General features: G+C 40.6%; 2 protein-coding genes across 4 annotated transcripts; one reads left to right on the forward strand and one right to left on the reverse strand.

The window, feature by feature from the left end:
* Positions 1-1,688: 1,688 nt before the first annotated feature.
* msh6 (mutS homolog 6 (E. coli)) lies at positions 1,689-9,978 on the forward strand. 2 transcript variants are annotated; one of them, XM_085182913.1, is made up of 10 exons: positions 1,689-2,105; positions 2,775-2,980; positions 3,093-3,268; positions 3,460-6,022; positions 6,540-6,823; positions 6,955-7,072; positions 7,164-7,253; positions 7,372-7,526; positions 8,598-8,797; positions 8,911-9,978. In XM_085182913.1, exons 1-10 carry the CDS (start codon positions 1,846-1,848, stop codon positions 8,990-8,992), a joined length of 4,134 nt encoding a protein of 1,377 aa, XP_085039039.1. In that variant the 5' UTR covers positions 1,689-1,845; the 3' UTR covers positions 8,993-9,978. The 2 variants fall into 2 exon arrangements, with proteins under 2 accessions (XP_085039039.1, XP_085039040.1); XM_085182914.1 differs by having other exon boundaries at positions 2,778-2,980.
* Positions 9,051-21,975, reverse strand: fbxo11a (F-box protein 11a). Of its 2 annotated transcripts, none has more exons than XM_085182915.1 (22): positions 21,597-21,975; positions 19,605-19,729; positions 19,417-19,498; positions 18,200-18,344; positions 17,009-17,138; positions 16,325-16,408; positions 16,084-16,216; positions 15,890-15,996; positions 15,648-15,759; positions 15,296-15,402; positions 14,047-14,184; positions 13,610-13,827; positions 13,333-13,513; positions 13,108-13,230; positions 12,800-12,885; positions 12,590-12,666; positions 12,337-12,480; positions 12,057-12,167; positions 11,824-11,931; positions 11,614-11,722; positions 11,424-11,522; positions 9,051-10,734 (listed from the first exon to the last, which is right to left on the reverse strand). In XM_085182915.1, the coding sequence occupies exons 1-22, from the start codon at positions 21,688-21,690 to the stop codon at positions 10,605-10,607; spliced, it is 2,643 nt and encodes an 880-aa protein (XP_085039041.1). In that variant the 5' UTR covers positions 21,691-21,975; the 3' UTR covers positions 9,051-10,604. The 2 variants fall into 2 exon arrangements, with proteins under 2 accessions (XP_085039041.1, XP_085039042.1); XM_085182916.1 differs by having other exon boundaries at positions 18,200-18,341; positions 21,597-21,974.
* Positions 21,976-22,396: the final 421 nt, after the last annotated feature.

The following is a 22,396-nucleotide window of genomic DNA, read 5'->3' on the forward strand; positions in this document are numbered from 1 at the left end:
TCATTCCTCATCTGCTTTAAGAGTACAGACCTTGCTTTTATATGGATCAAAGTGTGTAGAATTTAGAGTGCAACCTAAAATCGTCAATCAAAATGTGTCGAACATGATGTTAGGAAATATAGTTTATGAATCCTGAATATATTTAATGCCATATTAGAGTTACATTGTAAGAATTGTATATAGAAGCTATTATGAGGCTTTCAGTATTATGCTGCTCTCTGCTGGTGGTAAATGACTAGTGCAGATTAGAGATAACAGATTAACAAAACTACAATACTAATCTGCACTCATGCAGAAAGCCTAATTTCCTGCATCGTCAGGCATTTTTGACTGCTGACTAAAAGAATGATTTAATGAGGCCCTAAAGAAACCTACTCTCAATAGGAATGCCTTAATCTTTAGGCTACTTCTGTCCACATATAACCCATGCAATAAATAATAGCAAGGTCCTGTTTTATCTTTATTTTATATCCTCAGGGAGATGCTTATTGCTTTCTGCTTAATGCTTATTCTATCTTTTATGGGTCACATAACCATAACAAGCGCTCTCAAAGTTCATGACCGGGAACAAAGGGAATCGGTTTTCTGTTTTCATTTAGATACAGATCCATTTTCTCATCCATCTTCACTTTGGTCTCATTCAAACATTTTGGCATTTACATTTGGCCTAAATATATTAAGGCCAGACCTATCTAATACATTTTTATAGGTCTATTTTCTATTTAATGGGTCTATTTAAAAAATAATAATTCTTTAGCACTACATAAGTAGTAACAAGGGTACATTAAGAGCAACAGGCTAGCTCAAAGTCCTTTTGTGAGAGCTCATAATGCTTATTCAAACTCAAGAGTTATTTTTAAATATTGTATTTAAACATGTATTTACTTGTGCATCTATGGAAGCAAATCTGTAAGAGTGCTGCAACACTCATGAAAAAGAGAAAATCTCAGCAGACATGTTGTTCACCACCTTCAAGTATGAGCATGGCTATTGTGGGCCGACTGGGTGCAGGTGAACCGTGGTCCTAATGTGGGTTAGTCCATGCAAGGCACACAACACTTTTGCCATTTGGGTCCCCTTTATGGGTTTTCAGCCAACATCATGACTGTGAGCATGCTCTGGAAGCCTATTGGGCTGCTCCTCTGGGACCACACCTGTGTCTACTGCCCAAAAGGTCATGTTTGCTGGAGTACACCTCCCAAAGAGCAGCTAGATCCCCACGCAGTGAACAAGCATAAGCCTAAGTATATCTAAACATTGTGTTTCAAACTGTGTATGCATGTTGTAGATGTGCAGATGTAGTTGTTTTCTTTGTCTGCACTAATTTTACATCTCATTCTGATTACTCTCTGAGAGCAAAGGAACATCTGGAGCTCTTGGGTTCAGTAACCCTTGCAGAACTACTTCATGTGACAAATAAGACATATAATTCTCATATCATTTACTGTTTCTTTACCTCAACATTTTATAAACACAACAAAGACAGTGGTTTGTTCCAATAAATGACAGTGCTGAGTGTCTACATGACAGTGTAATTTGTACTTATCCGCCTGGAAATAAAGTTTAGAGAGAAAAAAGAAAAAGACCCCTGAGCGCCAACAGCATGGCCAACAACAAAAGTTGTGTTTGGGTCACGTGACTCCCACATTATAGTATGCTAACTCATCATTGGACGAGGCTCTTGTCCACGCCCACAACACCCCGAGCGTGTTTCCCGCGAACGGCTTGCGTTTGCGCCGTGAAGCTCACTAGCTATACGCTAGCTGGTGCAGAAAGGTTGGGTGTGGTTGTCGTTGGAGTTATTTAAAATACAAACACAGGGAAACAGACTTTCAACTCGCACACATGGCGAAGCAAAGCTCGCTCTTTAATTTCTTCACCAAGTCTCCGCCGCTAGTCGCCAAACCGAGGCCGAGTCCCTCCCCGGCGGAGGCAGACCTTCCTTCCTCTATAGAGAAGTCCAACTCCTCTCCGAAAGAGCAAGCACAACAGACTCCGCACCAGACAAAAGACACCAACAAAGCTAAGAAGGAAAGTAAGTCCAAGCCAGCGAGCGGAGGATTCAAGAAACTATTTGGCGACAAGGCCCAAACAACCAAAGAAAGGTGAGTGAGTTTGGGAGCCGTGTAGTTGCTGGAGTCGGGTTTCGTACAGTTTTCCTTCCCTCTGCTAAAATTGTTTGCAGACCCCAGAAACACCAGCGTAAGTTCTCTTTTTAAATTAAGGTATTAAGACCGCTTAAAACGAGAGCTGACAGAAAATAAATAAAGAAAATGTACTGTGACCTTTCCTTTGTGCTACGGACACGTGAAATTGGGGGTGACTCGAGCAGAACAATGCTGGCTGTTGGGTCAAATCAATGCTAATGCCTGTATTTATCAAAGTGGTGGGTGTGTGGACTTATCACTATCTTCTATCATAGTTTAGACTCTTTGGGCCATCTCAAGTGGGCACCACACCCCTACCCACGATAGGGGGAAATGATTTTTGACGTGGCCGTGTGTGCTTTTAAGATAAAAGGATTTGCAAAACCGAGTTATCACAAGTGAATTGCAACTGCTTTTGTCTTTCCTGCACCTCTGTTTTACTATTTTAAACTGAATATTATTTTTAAGAGGGGCATGTTGGACTAATAAAGGTCCAAGCTGGTGTTGTGGTGTTGCTTTTCCACTCCATTCAAGAGATCGACTGTAACACACAATGAGTCACGTTTAAACGTAATTTTTACAACATTGAAAGTTGTGTGAAAGTGTCTTTGTTCTTCTTATCCTCAGCAGCCCTCCATGCTTATTCAGTGCTGGTGCCCTTGTGTGGGCAAAAATGGAAGGGCACCCCTGGTGGCCGTGCATGGTGGTACCCCAGCCTCTGACTGGGCAGGAGATGAGGGGCCATGGTCGTGCCCAGCGCATACACGTTCATTTCTTTGATGAACCTCCAACAAGAGGATGGGTCAGCTCTAATAGAGTCAGAGAGTACCAAGGTTGGTTGTTCCTAGTTGCAAGTGCATCAGTGGCTTGCATCCATTTTGGGGCCATTGTTGCTGCTGCTGTCTGCTCAGAGTAAGCTGGAATTTCTTTGTATGATTTGCACAGGCTCTGACAGCAGTGATGCTAAACCTGGAGGAGTCTACTTCTGTGGCAAACCTGTAATCCGTCGTGCAATGGAGCTGGCTGATGGAGTTATGTTTGACAGCCCAGAAAAAAGATTAAAGATACCTCTCTGCACGGACCCATCTGATGCAGAAGAGGAAGATGATGAAGAAATGGAGGTTACCCGATAATTTCTGAATATAATATTTCACCAGTGTGGTCATGAAGTCTAAATTCTCCTGTAATATTAAAAGTAATGTTATTCCCAGGGCAGCAGCCTTAGTCGCATGGTGTAATTATCAGCTTATCATTACTGGTCAGTAATGCAAGTTTTTTTTTTTTTTAATTTATATTTATTCTTTTTTTCCAGCTTGACAGCTTAGTAGTGACTGATGAAGAGGGCAGTGATGAGTATGAAAACGAAAGCGAAGCCCCGAAGCCATCCAAAGTCAGTACACGTTTATTCTGTGCATTAATGGAAAAAGGAAGCAAAGCCAAGCGCCGTCGCATTATTGCGGCCTCAGATAGTGACGGATCCGATGAGGAGTTCAAACCAGAACACGCTGCGTCCAGCAGTGACGATGAACGAGGGGAGGAAAGCTGTGAAGAGAAAGAAGAGAGCACCGAAAGGTCAGACGTGGAAAGCCCTATCAAGCCTGCCAAGCGCAAACGTCCTGCAGAAAAGTCGGCTAAAACAAAAGCAAAGACACCTACTGCTCCATCTGTTGCACCTAAAAGAGCTCCAGCAGCAGTTGCAACTGGCACAAAATCTCGTTTGTCAGCCTTCTCTGCTCCCGAGAGCTTTGAGAGCCAGGCGACTGGATCAGGCTCCACTGCAGGGGCAGTTTGGGATCATGAGAAACTGGAGTGGTTGCAGGACGGCAAGAGAAAAGACAGCAAACGGCGGCGACAGACAGATGATGACTATGATCCTAGCACCTTGTATGTGCCAAATGACTTTATGAATCAAATCACTCCTGGTATACGTCGGTGGTGGCAGCTCAAATCTGAGATGTTTGATACAGTGATTTTCTACAAGGTGGGAAAGTTTTATGAGCTCTACCACATGGATGCTGTGATTGGAGTCAACGAGCTGGGACTGACATTCATGAAGGGGACTTGGGCGCACTCTGGTTTTCCAGAGATTGGCTTTGGACGTTTCTCAGATGTACTGGTGCAGAAAGGCTACAAAGTGGCTCGTGTTGAGCAGACAGAGACCCCAGATATGATGGAAGCGCGCTGTAAGACAATGCTCAAGCCCACTAAATTAGACCGTGTAGTGAGAAGAGAAGTGTGCAGGATTATCACACGTGGTACCCAAACCTACAGTGTGTTGGATGGTGCTCCTTCAGAAAGCCAGAGCAAGTTCCTCCTGAGTTTGAAAGAAAAGGCTGAAGAAGAAAGCTCCGGCCGCTGCCGCACATATGGAGTCTGTTTTATTGATACATCAGTCGGTTGTTTTCATGTCGGTCAGTTCTCAGACGATCGTCACTGCTCACGCCTGCGTACGCTCATAGCACACTATGCCCCCGCTGAGGTGCTCTTTGAGAAAGGAAACCCATCTGTTGAAACTCGCAAAATACTCAAAGCCTCTCTGTCCTCTGCTCTGCAGGAAGGACTTAACGCAGGAACACAGTTCTGGGATGCTCAGAAGACTCTGAAAACCCTCTCAGAAGAAGATTATTTTAAAGAGGCAACTGGGAAGGAGGAGGGGACTGGGAGCAGCTTTCTCCCCACTCTTCTAAAAGAGATGACATCTGAGAGTGATTCACTGTGCCTTACTCCTAAGGAGGGCTATGAACTAGCACTGTCCGCTTTGGGTGGATGTATTTTCTACCTGAAGAAATGCTTGGTGGACCAAGAGCTGCTCTCCATGGCTAACTTTGAAGAATATGTCCCAGTTGATGTTGAGATGGAGAAAGCTGCAGGACCCGCCAGTTTCTTTGCCAAGACTTGCCAGCGTATGGTGCTTGATGGAGTGACTCTGGCAAACTTGGAAATCTTTCAGAATGGGTCAGGAGGAACAGAAGGGACACTGCTGGAACGTTTGGACACCTGCTCTACTCCGTTTGGAAAGAGGCTTCTGAAGCAGTGGCTCTGCGCTCCAATGTGTAACCCCACATCTATCAGGGACAGACTGGATGCAGTGGAGGACCTGATGGGAGCTCAAGCCCAGGCTACTGAGGTTTCAGACCTTCTAAAAAAACTTCCAGATCTAGAGCGCCTGCTGAGCAAAATCCACAGTATCGGGACACCTCTGAAGAGCCAGGACCACCCTGACAGCCGAGCAGTTCTCTATGAGGAAGTGACCTACAGCAAGCGCAAGATAGTAGACTTCCTCTCAGCACTGGAAGGTTTCAAAACGATGCAGGACATCATTTCTCTCTTTGCTCCAGTTTCAGGTGAGTTTCGTTCCACGTTGCTTTGTCAAGCTATCAGCCTGAATAGCGAAAAGAACGGCCTCTTTCCCGACCTCTCTGGTGAACTCAAACGCTGGGACACTGCCTTTGACCACCAGAAAGCCCGCACTACTGGAGTAATAACCCCCAAAGCTGGCTTTGACCCGGAGTACGACCAGGCTCTGACTGGAATCAAGAACTGTGAACGAGAGCTGCTGGATTACCTGGACAAACAGAAGAAGAGACTTGGCTGTAAAAACATATACTTCTGGGGAACTGGGAAAAATCGCTATCAGATGGAGGTTCCTGACAGCGTCTCGGAGAGGGATATCCCCGACGAGTATGAGTTAAAGTCTACAAAGAAAGGCTGGAAGCGTTATGTGACAAAGAAGAGTGAACGGATGTTCTCAGAGCTGCAAGGATTTGAGGAGAAGAGAGATGCTGCACTCAAAGACTGCATGAGGAGGCTCTTCTATAACTTTGACAAGAACTACAGTGACTGGAAGACTGCTGTGGAGTGCATGGCAGTGCTTGGTAACAATCCTTTTGTTTTGTTTTGATTTTTTTTTTAATTAAAAAGGTTTTTTTTTTTTTAACTACAAAAAACTACAAAAGTTTTCTTCATCTTTTCGATATGTAATTTGTGTTGTTTCGGTTTTCACTACACCGGTCTGTTCTCAGTACATTTCCTGCAGATGTTGCAGAGAAACTGTCATACTGTGTTTTTTAAATAATGATGTTGCACCAGTCTGAGGGCTTGTTAGAAGTAAGTTCATTTGTTTCACAGCTTGGATAAGTCTCTGTTTCAGGGAAATTATATGTTGATGTTTGCAGTTATTTAGATTATTGCATAGTTTTTGATTTCTGAAAGTGTTTGTACCACTGGGACACGTCCCAGCCACAGATTTGGTTTTATTAATTTTATTGTAGCAAAGCAGACCTATAAGACATGCATTTAATATGTGCATTTTTTTTAGTTCTTAAATGTAAATAATTAAATGTTCAGTACTTATTTTTTATGTATGTCCCTTTTTTTTTTTTTTGTCCCCAGATGTGCTGCTGGCCTTGTCTCGCTACAGCCAGGGCGGCGATGGGCCTATGGCCAGGGCAGAGGTTGTGCTTCCCGAGGATGACGCCCAGGTTGCAGCCTTCATTGACCTCAAGGGATCCCGTCATCCCTGTGTCACCAAGACCTTTTTTGGCGACGACTTCATTCCTAATGACATCTTCATTGGCTGCCGTGGCACCGGTAAAAATAGTGAAGATGACAGTCTGGCCTCTTGCGTCCTCGTCACAGGGCCAAACATGGGTGGAAAGTCTACTCTAATGAGACAAGTGGGTATTTTTGACTATATGTATAAATGTATACATACAATTTCATACGTTTTTTCTACAGTCTACATAGATGGTGTATTTGCAGTCTCAGTTGGTCCATATTAAGATAACGTGCTGCTCCTGTTGTACAGTGTGGACTCGTGATCATTCTTGCCCAGCTGGGTTGCTACATTCCAGCTGAGAGCCTCCGCTTCACACCAGTTGACAGGGTCTTCACTCGGCTGGGCGCCTCAGATCGTATCATGGCTGGTAACATCAGAGACTCTTAACATATTAGGAATAATGATCTGAGCTTGTGCTTCATGAGCTGAGGGTGTATTTTCAACTCTGTGCTCTACAGGAGAAAGCACCTTCTTTGTGGAGCTGAGTGAGACTGCCAGCATCCTGCGCCATGCCACTAAACACTCACTTGTGCTTCTGGATGAATTGGGTAAGCATTTATTTAGTTTGTTTATTAAAGCTTATTCACATGATTGGTGGATAGCATAGACTGTATTCTCAGCACAATATTGTTGTGGTGTAATCACTGAGCTGTGAACTGCTTGCAGGAAGGGGCACAGCCACATATGATGGCACAGCAATCGCCAGCGCTGTTGTAAAGGAGCTTGCTGAGAAGATCTGCTGTCGCACTCTCTTCTCTACACATTACCACTCCCTGGTGGAGGATTATGCCAACAACCCTGCTGTGCGTTTGGGCCACATGGTGAGTACAGCAATGCTAATCACACTTGATACAATGCAAGGTCATTTAGGATTGTAATAAAAAGCCAAATTTATATACCAATTAAATAGTACATTTTGCAAGGAAATTAATCCTGAAATAAATAAATGAGGCTATATTTTTATACATTAATGTCAAATATAATATTTAAATGATTAGCGAATTATTGCATTGTTTTTATTTAAATTCTTCACAGCCTTGCAGCTTTTTTTTTGTTTTTTAATGGGTCTGTGTGTGTCTTTAGTGTATGTGCCCCAAGTATCCAGTATTAAATTAGTTCTTGCTTTCAGAGTGCATTAATGAGGTTATGTACAAGACAAATGAAAGCAAAAACTTTTAGTGCGAGCAGTTTGTGGCTACATCTGCTCTTCGAGCACAGCTGCATGCCTGGAGCCCTAGCCGCAACCGGCAGCTTCCTGCTCTTAACATTTTGCTGTTTTAGTAACATGGTGCAAAAAATTGTAAGGTTTATTGTAGGGTCTACCTTACAATATAAAGCCCCTTGAGGCAACTGTTGTTGTGATTTGTCACTGTATAAATAAACTGAAAAAATAAAGAAATTTTGAACTCACCGGAATTTGATTGTTTCAAATTGTGCATGGCAAGTTTCATACAATTGCTCAGACACCGATATTTACGGTTTGTTAGTCTGTGTTACTTTAGTGTATAGTATATAATGTGCACTATGGTGGCATTACTGTAAACAGCTTTGGTATGCAAATTTCTGTTACAAAACCTCAGGTTGAGCCTTTTAGTTGTCAAGGCATGACAACTGAGGGAGGGATAAGTCATAAATTGGATGAAGGTCTCATTTAGTTCTTAACAACTCATTAGCAAAAGTGTTTAGTTGGGTCATAAAGGAGGATGGCAGCTCATTTCGGACTTTTTACAACCAAAATTGCCTCCTGCTGTTCATTAGGGGGAACAGCAGGAGGCAACGATTTATTTTTCAAACCCGGAGGATTTACTAGTTGTTGTTTTGTTTTGTTTTTTCTTAATGCAGTCGGTTTGTGGGTTTTAAGTATCATGTTTCCCTTTCACCCCCCCCTTCAGGCGTGCATGGTGGAGAATGAGTGTGTGGATCCAAGTCAAGAGACCATCACTTTCCTCTACAAGTTCATAACGGGTGCGTGTCCTAAGAGTTATGGATTCAATGCTGCTCGACTCGCCAACCTACCAGAGGAAGTTATCCAGTCAGGACACAGGAAGGCCAGAGAGTTTGAGAAAAGCACCGTCAATCTCAGACTTTTCAAGTACGTATTATTGTTTCGCGTCAGTTATTCTGCGGATACTACAGTGACACACAATGCTGATCTGTTAGAGTCAGAGCATGGTTACTTATGTTCCCTCCTGTCCCCTCATATAGGAAGCTGTGCCTGTTTGCTGAGGATGCTACACTGGACAGCACCCATTTCACTTCCCTCATTCAACTGCTCAGTACTCTGTAAAATGTTGTTGAAAGTTCAATGCGTTTTGTTTTGTTGTCATTAAAAAAACACTACTGAATTGATCTAATAAAGTTTATTTTTAAAAAATGACAATGTTTCATCTAGGAAATTAAACCCTTTTAATTCACGCTAGCGCCTACATAACGGTTATTGAATACTTCACAATATATTAAGTCTAGATGTTATGATACATGCATACATTTCAGTCTGTATGAGAACCCACAATCACCAGTACACATAAATTGGGGGAAGGGGGCAATAAAACCAATAAAGCGCTGTATATAGATACTTGTCTCAGCTTCAGTAGAGTAAAAGCCTCTTTAAATTCTCCAGCAACATTGGCAAACAATGGAAAAACGCATCAAAACTTATGCTTTCATAAGACTGCTCTTTCATTTGGAGGACAAAGGAAGCCAGAATTTGTATCCTAATGGGCTGTTAAACAGCATCCGTGCCTGCGATGGTAACGAAAAAGGCACCCGTGTCTAGATTACCTACTGAACTGAGATCGATTCACAAAGTTACAGACTAAATGGCATCAGGTCATTTTATTGTCAAATGTTGACCAGGGCCAGAGATTATTAAAAAGAAACTTGTATTAATTAGCTTATCATGGGTTAATTTCCAATCAAGATGCAGTCGCATGTAAATCTGTACTGCCTGGTCTTTAAAGTAATGGTGACAGGCCAACAGATACTAAACCAAAAAATATGCATAGATCATGTAAAGCAGACTGGAATATCATCAACAAACACAAGAAGATATACAAGTCTTGTGAAAGCACAATTACACATCTAATTTTTCTGTATTGCAAGTGTAAAGGAGTCAACATTGCTGGAGAAAGTGTTTAGTGTTTTCCTCTCTTGTCTCTGATCTCTTTCACAGAAAGAAGTTAGATACTGCGACATGAGTATAATTACAGCAATTCTAGGGTATAATAACAAAAAAAAAAATTAAAACACATTTAATAAAATAAAGACATTCAAGTACAGTAAGATTTTTGCATGAAAATACAAAACTACACAGAAAAAAAAGCATTAAAATCAAATCTCAACAGTTGTCTTGAAGAAGAAAAAAAAAATGCTGAAGTGCTAGGTCATTTTTCCCGTACATATCATACGAGCACATCGGTTGCCCAGTGATGGAAGCATTGTTGTATGTGGGGGCTTTTGCCTTTTCATGAGACGAGCTGTAGCCTCTTCTGACTGACTCTCCATGTTGGATCTGTACACTGCAGTATCTCAATCATCCGCTTCCCAAAAGCAGATAAGCCTCGGTGGATTTTGTCCAACTCTCACCGGCATCATTTACTTGACCAAATCAACAGACCTACAAATCCCGAATCAGTTGCTCTTCTGCTCTTCTGATGTCATCTTTTGTCAAAAAATGTAAGGAAAAGAAAATGTGAGGCATCCATAATCACCTTTTTCTAAATGTCTCCTTTTAGAATATCCGGGTCGCAAGTCTTTTTTTGTTTTACTTTTTAAAGTCACTGTATATTTTTGCCAAAGTGAATCTGTGTTTTAGTTTGGAATTGCTCTTCCACGGCACAATTTAAAGTGTCTTATACGTCCATTACTGCTGAAGCGCAGAAGCACCTCGGGACTTGAGCTCAGTTGTGCTGCAGTGTATTGGACTCTATAGGGGGAGCTGAGTCATACAGAGTGTCTGTGTCATGTGTCGGCTCTCCTGCTAACGTGCAAGGATTTGACAGCGTCCCAGCACCACAGTCACAGAAGAATCTGTAGGAAGAGACGGAGGAGAAAAAATAATTATGTTTGGTCCCCGAAAACAGAGAAGAGAGTACATTATATTGTATTTAATATGCCTCTATACATCTGTGACTAGTAAAAAATTAAACAGTGTAATCAGACCCCAAGCTTCTTACAAGCGAGCATGCACATTATTCTCTTTAGCATCAAGCAGACAGACTAGTTTTGTTTCTCTTCATTCAATTCCTCCTACCACTGTCTGTATCTTAGCCAAAATCTGCTTATTTGAATTAATTATCAGTGCACTTAGCAGCAAGCTATTTTGTCTCGGAGATGGTATCCCTACATCAGCAAATAAAGATGTGGCAGGTTAAGCCAAGCTTGCATTATAAAATACACTGAAACAGCAGGGATCTGCTGCAACTTATTGATATCCACCATCATGAGAAACAGTGCTGCCGTTTTCCTCTGCTCTCTGTGTGTGTGTGTGCGTGTGTGCGTGTGTGCGTGTGTGTGCGTGCGTGCGCACGCGCGCAGGGAGAAAGAAAGAGCAGCAATTATTCCTTGTTTTGTGAATGCTGTGTTCTGCTTCTGCACTTTCACTCTGGTCTAAAGTGGGGAGCTTCAAAGGAAGGCACCAACAAGCCAGTCTGTCATCCATTTACATCCAAGGTGTATTTAGTTTGTTCTGTTTACTAGCATGCATCAGTCAGACTTACCTATCGTGTCTGATGAACTCTACATCATGTCCTTGGTGACACTTCTTGATACAATTCACGCAAATGGCGTTGCGGTCTGTTGTGTTACAAGTGTGACACCTATGGAAACCCAAGGTGTGTTTTTTTTAAACAATCACAAACAAAAATAGCTGAAGTTATTTTTGAGTGCGAGAGGTGAAAAAAGGTTTACCTGTAAAAATCGTGCATTGGGTAGCTGGTGTAACTTGAAATCTTGTACAGGCACTGACCTCTGCTCACAGCTTTTTCAATGGCATCTTGATTGTTCAATATTTTATTATCTGGAGGAAACAGAAATTTGTACGATGATGTTTTGATCCATTATGAGATTTCTGCATTTTTATTCAATAATATTTAAAAATCTTTGCCACTAATACTGTACCTTTCATTGTAACATTGACACCAGACGCAAGAAACAACCCCCCAAAACGATTGTTGAAGATCTGATTGCCCTCTAGAGTCGCCGTGGCATGGTTGGTGATTTCAATACCTAGTTTTACATAAACAAATAAGAATAATCAATTTACAAAGACACAGCGATGTTGAAAGTCCACAATAATTAAATTCAAGCATCTCATCTTGAGCTATTAAAGCTAGTGTGCATGCATTACCCACCTGCAGCGAAGCCATCAAATATCCTGTTTTTCCGCAGTACTGGGTGACTGTTGGTGCTAATGAGGACCCCCGCTTGGGCATTTCTGAAAATGTCATTCTCCTCTAGCAAACCTAATAACAGAAAATGGACTTTTAATCTGACAATTCACTAACATACCAAAAGATAGGATTACATTAATTTAGGTCTGAATTTCCTAATATTATAAAGCCAAATTGGATCTACACTACTTTTAACCACTTGATTATTTACTCCACTTCCTTTCTGTAATAAATCGGTTACCTCTTCCTCCGTTGAATATACAGATCCCGCCATCTCTACCGTCGTGGATTTTATTCCTCCGCAGAGTGGGGTTGCTGTCTGTCTTTATCCACACACCTGCCATTGCATTGTCAAAGATCTCATTGTCCTCGATGAAACCTAAGCCTAGAGAACATATACATGGATGTTTTGTTATTGAGGAAATCTTGTTTAAACAGTATATTAACTATGGCAATAAAGAGAACAATAAGACAGAAAAATCTCCTCTTTTCACCTGAGTTGTAAACCAAAATGCCGCCATTCTGGCCTCCCCAGATCTTGTTCCGTCTGATCTTAGGATTGCTGCCCGTCCTGGGGAGGGAGGACACAATGGAAAAGTGAGCAGCTGCTTCAATACCACTCTACCAGACCACCCTAACATCAGGACATCGCTCAGGTGAATCTTGCTTATGTTACTTGTTATTATTTGTCATGTTACACAAACCTTATTTGAACTCCAGAGTACATGTGATTGTAGATATCATTGTCTTCAAGCACACCATGGCCATTGTCATAGAAGTAAACTCCAACCTGTTAAAATGGAAATGAAAATATATTGGCTTTAATTTAGTGATTCATAATGTGCTTGTACATAAATCTGGTTTATTCCTTTATCCATCTTCTTTTAATTCACAGGATATCAAGTTGGTCTTAGATGGAACTTTGTGATCTCATGACATCAGAATTATGACCATTATGATCAGATGAACAATATACATCCCTCTAGGTGTACTAACTAGCCTGTGATCTGACCTGCTTCCCGCTGTGTATCCTGTTCCTCCTCAGCACTGGCGTACTGCCCGTTGTAACCCACACTCCTGCCAGTGTGTTGCTGTACACCTCATTCTCCTCAATGACTCCTTGTCCTTTTTCATGCTGCATGGCACAGAAACAAATGGTTTCACCTCATAATAAAAATAAGAAAGCTGGAGTGAAAAACCCTTAAATATGCAAAACAATATTTTTAGAAATATTTACCACATATATTCCTCCATGTTGACCATCATGAATCTTGTTGTGCCTGACAATAGGGCAGCTATTTGTCCTGATCTGGATTCCTGCCAAGGCGTTACCATAGATGTCGTTTCCTTCAATGAGGCCTCGTCCATCACCAAAAATATAAACTCCACCTTGGTTACCATTAAAAATGGCATTGCCCCTGTTTTGGACAGAACAACAAATTTGAGAACCTGAATAATCAGATAGATTTGAATGCTGACCTGATTTGAGCTCAAGACTTTCAGTTCATACTGACCGTATTGTGGGGTCACTGTTGGAAGTGATCCACACGCCTGCAAAGTTATTCGCAAAGATCTTGTTTTCAATGAACTGGCCGCGACCCTTTTCATGCACGTAGATGCCTCCTGTCTGACCATGATGGATCTCACAACGAACCACTGTCGGATTGGCGTATGCCTTCACCTCAAAGCCAGCTATACGGTTCCTATGGATGTTACAGCTCTCAAAGTAACCCTGGAAACAGAGAATGACAAACCTATTATAAGCCCATCAAAGTGGTTTTTAGCTTATATGTATAAGTGCACCATCATCATGTTGTTTTATGTTTTTCACCTAGTTTATCTGCACTAGTGTTATTTGGCTACTACATATTGTACATTTGAATTTCTTCTCATACAATTTAGTGGCTGACAAACATACACAACATAAAACCATCAGTAAAGTGGATCTCACCATGCCGTGGTCAAATGTAAAAACTCCCACGTCTCTGCCGTGGTGGATGTGATTCCGTCTGATGATTGGGTTGCCGTGGTTTTTCACCCAGATCCCAGCCAGAGCGTTGTTTGAAATCTCGTTGTCTTCATAGATTCCCTGAACAACATGAAGAATTGCATTTAAAATAAACCTACTCGTCCCCAGCTGGCCCTGATCCTTTATGTAAAACCACAGTTTATCCTTTTTTGCCTTTGTCTTATCAATTGCCAGCTTCTTCTAATGGGAAGTTCTTCCTGAAAAGCTACATTACTGGTTTGAAAACACAACTTTGGCAAAATTGATCAGAATAAAAGCAGCACTGGTGTAAGGCTCTGAAAACAAATAGCAAATCTAAATAACATAATTATAGTTCTTGATTAAATTAGCAGCTTTTCCAACCAATCTGTCAACCTAAACATCTGCAGCAATACAGAAAGAATTCTTTGGTCATTCCAGTTACCTACTTTCTAAGTGACATAAAGGTAAACGTACTCTTTCACAAGATGTATAATATTTTTCTTTTGTTTTTTTTCCTGTCAACAGATGTATGTTTAAATCATTTGCTGGTAGGAAACACCAAAGTTAATGTAGCAAGTTAAGTTTTATTGTGCATAAACCAAACAACTATAAATCTCCCTGCCCTGTCAGTTATTTGTATGCAATTACATGCTTTCAATGCTACTCAAGGAGACAGTTTGGCAAGAATGCGTTCATTCATTTACATTTGCCAAGGAGACTAATTTGATTCTATAGGTGTGCTTTGCCTCCAGCAGATGAGCAGAACCACACAATCAGAAAAACAAGCAAACAAACAAACAACACTAGAAATTGGGTCTAAGGCCTGAACTCTTGCCTCGCTGAATGACTCACTCATCACAAACACATGTATGATTATTTGGACATGTTTAATACTAACTTTTAGCACTGTAACATTATACACATGACAGAAAATAGCAACAAACAAAATAATAGGTCAGCTGTAAGTCTGCTGATTAGTTTCCTTAACCTTATAGATAAAAGACTGATGTCTGTAGACTGGACTTAGACTTGTGATGGTATTCACATATAAAGCCAAGCAGGAATGTACAACTGTGATAGATGTACGTCACTGACGCTGCTGTTCCTTTAGCTCTAGTGAAGATGTGAGACTGCTGGACACGCTCAGCAGAAGCTGACATATGCATTTAAGTTCTATATTTAAATAACATGAAAAACAGGTGCGCATTACCTGTGCATGGTCAGTGATGTAAAGACCAACATTTTCGCAGTCACTGATGTTGCAGTGCTTGATTGTGGGACAAGCACCCTGACCACTGACACACACTGCTGACCCCACTGAAACAAGCACGACAATGATATATTAGTCCATAAATGTACTTGTCAAAACAAGCAACGAAAACAATCTGCGCGCCATCATGGAAAAAAAAGAAAAAAACACTTCATCACAAACACATAAACACAAGACCTCTGTAATTCTCAGCCATTTTATCTTATGAGGAACCAAAAACAACTTTAGTTTCTGTCAAATGCTCCCACTGACCCCTCTGAAGGCCTGAAAAGTCAGATCTAAACAAAATTACCTGTGCACGTGCTGCGTATGATGCAGTGGTCAATGATGGGGCTGCAATTGACTGTAATCTCCAAGCAATGGTGTGCATTGTGGTGCTGGGCGGATTTATCATCAGGATTAAACTGCAGGAGAGAAAACTGTTAACGTTGAATGTGACAACAGTAGCTAAAACAGGACTAACATACATACAACATGGGGAAAAAGGAAACATTTACTGTATATGTGAGGAAAGAAATATCAGAGTCATCTCACCCTAATGGTCATGTATCCAACATAAGCATCTTCTGAGCCTTCCATGAATACAAATGTAGAGTCTCTGGTATTCTCAATGATAACTTTCTCTGCTACTTTTCCAGGAGCTGCAAAAAGACCAGACTGGTTTAATTAAGAGACCAGACTAAACAAGGGTGCACTGAAACCGTAACCATGACTACAAACGCACTTACCAGCCCCGATCATTGTGATAGGCGACTCGATGTAGATCCATTCGTCTGTGTAAATACCAGAGTGGACAAATATCAGGCCGTCAAAGTGAGGCTCCTGACCGCCTCCAAGAGCATCTTCAATGGTGTCATAGTACTGGGGGAAGGAAAAAGAAAAATGTAAGAAAAGAACAGGTCAGATGAATGACTGCAATATAAGTGGAAGATTTGTTTGTTTTTTAAAGTATGTAAAAATTACACTTACAAACATGTTATCTCTTCCTTTGTATCTGGCAGGATTACTGTAAAAGTGTTCTGCAAAGCCTGGTTTTACATGTGCGCCTTTATACTGGGGGAAAAAAGGGAAGAAACACTACTATTATTCATATGTGGAAGAAGTGAACAATTACAAAAGGATTGTGTAATGAAAAAGATGGAGGAACAAAGGGAAAAGAGACAATTTTGCTGAAGGGAAAAGAAAATACTTAAGATCAGTGTATTACAGAGAAAATAATTGTAAACACTATTTCCATCTTAAAAAACATCCTCTTCTACGCTTTTATTTCAATACTGAATGTCACTTCAGCTATGTCCACACTGGCAGAATTTACAGTAGCAAAAAGGTCACAGAAGAATCATTCAAAGATTCAACAATGGCCTAGTTTCTGTCTCAACACTGCCTTTAAAGTTGCTCAATAATGCACTACTATATAAAAATTGGATTACATGTACAAGGTTCTACCCAAATGGCCCCACCTCATTCCCTTCAATTTTCTGATTAATATTTCAATGATTAAAAAGGTTTTATTGTAAAAGTATTTCTTAAAACATTTTAGATAATGTGGTTTTCATGGCCTGCTTCATTTAGGACTGAAGCTCTGCAAACATTATTTAGGTCACTTTAGTCTGAAACCAATGCTACTACATTGTATGTCAGTAGTTTCCATACCAACTGCTGAAAACTTTCCTTCCACGGGTTTGGCTGCTCATATTCTTCTGGGTTTATCTGGTAGAATTTCCCTGCCTCGGGGTGCATCATGGGTCGCGTGTATTCAAAAACCTCCATGTACAGCCTCTTCCTGAAATATGAAGGCATACCAGGAGTTTACATCCTTCAGAATTCCTTACAATACAGAAGTCATTGTTTGGCAAAAATGTGATGACCACGTTTTAAAAAAAGTCACATCCACAATATAATTGTTGATACACTGGCCCACTAGCAAAAAGGCTGCAACATTATATGGTGGCTTGGCTACTTTCATTTGTTATTATTAGTAGTATTAATACAGACTACTGTCCTTCTGCACACTAGTAATGATGAGCCAGCACCCAAGACTCGATGAAGAACCACAGAAACTATTATACAGTGTATGCGTGCATGTGTGTGTGTATATATACACATTTATATTTTATTGAGGCATTGAAGACAAACTAATGCAGTGGGTGCTCAAAAAGTGCTTGTTCTGAATAGACTGCAGCTTACAGCATGAGTGGGTTATTGAAGTCATCTGTGGCAGAAGAGAACAGTGTGTCAGCAAAATACATGGCTGGTGCTGGTTGCCAACATTTAGCTGCAATGATTCAACAACACAGGCCGCAAACTGCAATCCAGATTTTTTGGTAAATCGTGTCCACACTTCTGAATCCATCCACTCAACAAAGGTGAATGGTTCACGTGGCATCATGAAATGAAACGACGCTGTATCGATTAAAAAATAAATTGTTCCAATGACGCGAGGGAGGACAACAATAAGCCAAAGTGCTCATCCCAATGACTTTAAGCTCAACAGTGTATGTACCGCAACAAATCGACCAAGTCTGAATTACATTTGTTCTAAAGAAAAGTATAGCAGTGACACACACCCACACATCTAATTATTAAAGATGGCTTGCTCACAACATAAAATGAGATTTCTGTTGCTGTTAAATCAACAATAATATCTGGTTTCTGTTGAATTCTTAGCATATAATCAACAATTAAAATTTAGATTAACCACATTAACAAATGCTAATTTAAAGTTAGTAAAGGCTAATGGCTATAGAAAAAGGGTATTTTACCATGTTAAAATAACCGTAAAAAACAAAAAAGGGGGGGCACAATAAATACCACAGGATGTTTTGTCACTTTGTCATGTCTCACCAGAGGATAGGGTCATTGGCCAGCTCACTGAAGCGTTTGCACACACATGCTGCACGGCACAGGTCCTGCTCCAACAGGTATGAGAAGATCTTTAGCACCACCTCATCTGGAAGCTTCTCTTGCAAATATTGCTCTGCTGGAGCTGCTGGGAGAAAGACGATCACTGAATTAGACATGCATGTAATGATTTTACAATTCCACACATAAAATCAATCCTCAGTTTTTGGGCTATGGTTTAACTCATACAGACACAGCATATTCATCTGCATAACAATATTTTTTTCATGAAACAAAAGATAATGGGCCATGGCTTTCTCATAATGCAAACAGTGTTGAGCTTTTTGCCAGCTTAGAAATTTGATCTTTTTGTCATTTTACTTCTCTGTTAATTGTACACATAAATAATCCATTTTTTAAAAAGGTATTAGCTCAGCCTCTAAGATGATCTGCTCAGTAGCAGTCACCGTTGTTCGGAGACTGTCGATGACTTAGACGTACTTTTAGTTTTAAACACGGATCATGTAGAACAACAGTATGCACAACATAAGACATTCTGACAATTGTAAAGGCAGAACCAAATGCCATCTAACAAGGCAAGCATTTATTTGGGATGCTTTGGCTGGAGCAACATTATATAAAAAAGACGCCATACACCACAAATAACAGACTTTATACTTTCCAAATGACAAATTTATGGAGTTGCTTCACAATTTTAGCAAAGACATTTTTAGAGAGATTACTCTAAAACATCTTTATACTATAACAGTCATTTTCCCCAAAATTGCCAATCATAAGAATAGCTAGGATGGACTGAAGAATAAAACTGTCATGTTAAATCCACCAAAACATGAGTAACTGCCATCGGTTCACAAAAGTTTATACCATAGTTTCTTGTCATATATTATTTTTAAATTAAGCTAGAGATGACATAAGACCCATATAACTATGCCATAACAAGTCTGTGTACCACATAGGACTCTGGTACTCATAATGTTTCAAACCCCCAAGAAAAGATATAATCATAACATAAAAGATTTAGTAAAAAGAAATATGACACTCTGTATGACATACAACTGCACACTACTACCCAACAAGACAGACTAACAGACTAAATGAGTTATAACTTGTTCTTCTCCAACTGCTTGCACAATTAACCCTCACAAGCTGTAGGGAACAAAATTTTGAACATGCAAGTCAAAAAATGTCTTCTTACTTACCTGGTAAATCTTGACACTTTCCAGAAACTCTGGGACGCTTAGGTCGGTGTCCAAAGTTTTCTGTGGTTGAAGTGGAAGCACCCTGTATTTAAAAAGTCGTAGAAAATATTTAGAAATGGTATGTGCCTCAAAATTAAATTAACATCCTTTAGGCAGTTATCCATCTCTAAAATTCCTAACAGACGTACCTCCATGCTTGGCTTTGTCGGACACACTGTTCTCTTGGGTAGAGACTTTCTTCTAAGTTGGTATGGACTATTCTGGGCTCCAGGACCGGATTCTTCTGCAACCATATCTGCAGGAACGTCCTCATCTGGAAAAGGTGGAAGATAAAACCAATGATTATTTACAGCTCAACATATTAAACCAATACAACAGATAAGCCTGTGTTGATGTATTTTCAACAGATTTTTCGGTGTAACATTTTAGTACGCTCATTAGGAAAACTAGTTTAAAACTGACTGTCCAAAGAAACCAAAGACCAAAAGAAACCAAAGAACAGCATAATCTTTTTCCTTTTCACTCTGCATGCATTTACTTAACCTATGTGGTGTAGCTTTCTCTGCTTTAAAACCCTGAAGCATGTGTCTTTATCTGTAAATACAGACATTAATTTGCATGCATGTGTCGAACAACAGGCATGACTTCACAACTTTAATTCATTGTTTAAAAAAAGAACAACAGCACAGATTCAGATTCCTTTACAGCATTTACCTCACAGGACAAAAGCCAGTAAAAAAGGTTGTTTGACTATTATCTGCTGTGTGAAGAACAAGCTGATTACAAATCCTATCAACAGGAGATTCAAATGATTGGAAAATTGAACTAATCAGAATATGAACCCTCAGCTAAACAAGACACACAGTATGTTTATAAGCCTATTCACCAAGGTATGATGAGTTGATAGCTACCCCAAATCACTGCTTGTTGCTCTGGTTTCAAGGATAACTCTCAATGGCTACTAGGCCTGTAACCACTACAAACAGTCTGTTAGACGCTGCAGCAGAAAAAGCATGCTCTCATATAAAGCTGCAACACTGACAAAAAGCATAGTTAAACAAGTCAGCAGAACCTAAAACATAACAGACACTATCATGTGGAATAGGCGAAGCGGCTGTTGGGTATCTGTTATCTACTATGCCTTGCCCAATTCATCTACTGCCATGAAATCACAACTGAGCTACACTGCAATTGTGGCCATGAATAAATTAACTGAGAAATAGAGATGAAGTCAAGTAATCTAATAAGTTATTTTTATTAAGATGAACATGACGGTTTAGTTTATGATGCTCTATTTTGTAAACATTAACACATCCAGCACATCTTAGGTTAACTGCCAATTGATGCTGTGAGCTCAAACATCACAATATGAGATTAGTCCAACTGTAAATCAGATTAAAAAACAAACCATTAATGTGGCTTATTGGTGTTCCTCAAGACCGACCGGGTCTTTACTATAGCTCTTTCAGGCATAGCAACTGTAATTAAATAGCATCCTTTGCAAGGAAATGTTTATTTTGGAAAAAAAATCGCTGGTGTTACACCGTCTGTTAGACAGTGCTACTGTAACAACTAAAACATAATGTGACTAGGCCAAATAAACGAAATAGTATTAACTACTAACCTATCTCGCAATGCCATGTTACTGTTATAATGGACATGAAGTTTTTTAGAAGGACAGGACGCAGACAGCTAGCCAAACAGGCTAATAATAACAGCTAAACTAGCACAGGCTAGGTTAAATTAGCATGCTACGACAACTGGCAAAACCACTTTATGTCTCCTCCCCTGCGTTTGTTACCCATAGAACCAGCAAACCGATGTTTATCACATGTCATTTTCTATATTAATCGAATCTCACATAACACAAAACACAGCTAAACACCAGCGCGAGGTGAGAAAAGCAAAAGAAAGGCCGACTCGGAGAAAAAAATATCTAGCAAAACAAAGCGCGGCCTGAATGCTAACTACAAACACAAAAGCATCGGTGTTTCCTGGCTGCATAGCGACCCTGGTGATCGCTCTTACATTCACAGCAACCAACTTTACCTTAATGTGCGCACATATAAACAACAAACAAAAAACAGGCGTAACTGCCCAAAATACAAAACACGCAATTCAACCTCAAAACCAGCTATAATTCACTCCAGTAATGCTAACACTCGCTGAGCTAGCATTACCTCTTTCCTGGTGGTTCCTCTCCGGCTGCACCGGGCGCGGCCTCGATACTCGCCTAGGTCTTCTGCTAACGTTACTTGCTCTGACGGAGTTCATTTGGGGTGTTGGTAATCTTGAGGAAATATCGAAGCCTTCACAGCAGAAGAGGCAACGCCGAGGACACCGTCTATGTCTTTTTCGTCAGCATTGCACAATCTGCCATCTTTAGCCGAGGCTCCCGAGAAACGTATCGCGGTGTGTTAACTCCCGTTTCCCCGCACTGGTATTACGTCTAGCCCCGTTCTACTGTAGCAGGAGGAGCCATAACAGACGGGCACAGTCCGTCAGGCCTCAGTCACATCACATGGGAGGACCTCTCGCCATCACGTCGCCTTCCTCGTTCAAGGCGGTCTATTTAACAGTGTTACTTCAGCCCTTTAGAGCCCAGCCTTTGGAGCGTCTATCATGTGAGAGTCTGCTGTGAGAAACAGCCAACCTCTTGATGCGGGTAGTGTAGTTAAAGTCTACATTTGCGATATATTGTACTAAATACAATAATTACAAGTATCATTTACTCAAAATACCCAATAAGGCAGATCATAGCACTGGTTATATTATGATAGTTGACCACCTGACATAGACTACATAAAAGGCAACGAATATAATTGCTCAAGTAAGAAGATAATTTCTGCACGTGGATTAATAAAGCCTCTCATCATTATTATTTATTTACCTCATGAATAAACTGAGCTTAACATTAAAAGCACAAACTCCTGCAGGGATTCAGATTGTAAACATCGGTAGCCCACATCTTTTGAACCAG

The sequence above is a fragment of the Neolamprologus multifasciatus genome, chromosome 13 (genome assembly GCF_963576455.1).
Source record: "Neolamprologus multifasciatus chromosome 13, fNeoMul1.2, whole genome shotgun sequence".
Lineage (NCBI taxonomy): Eukaryota > Metazoa > Chordata > Actinopteri > Cichliformes > Cichlidae > Neolamprologus > Neolamprologus multifasciatus.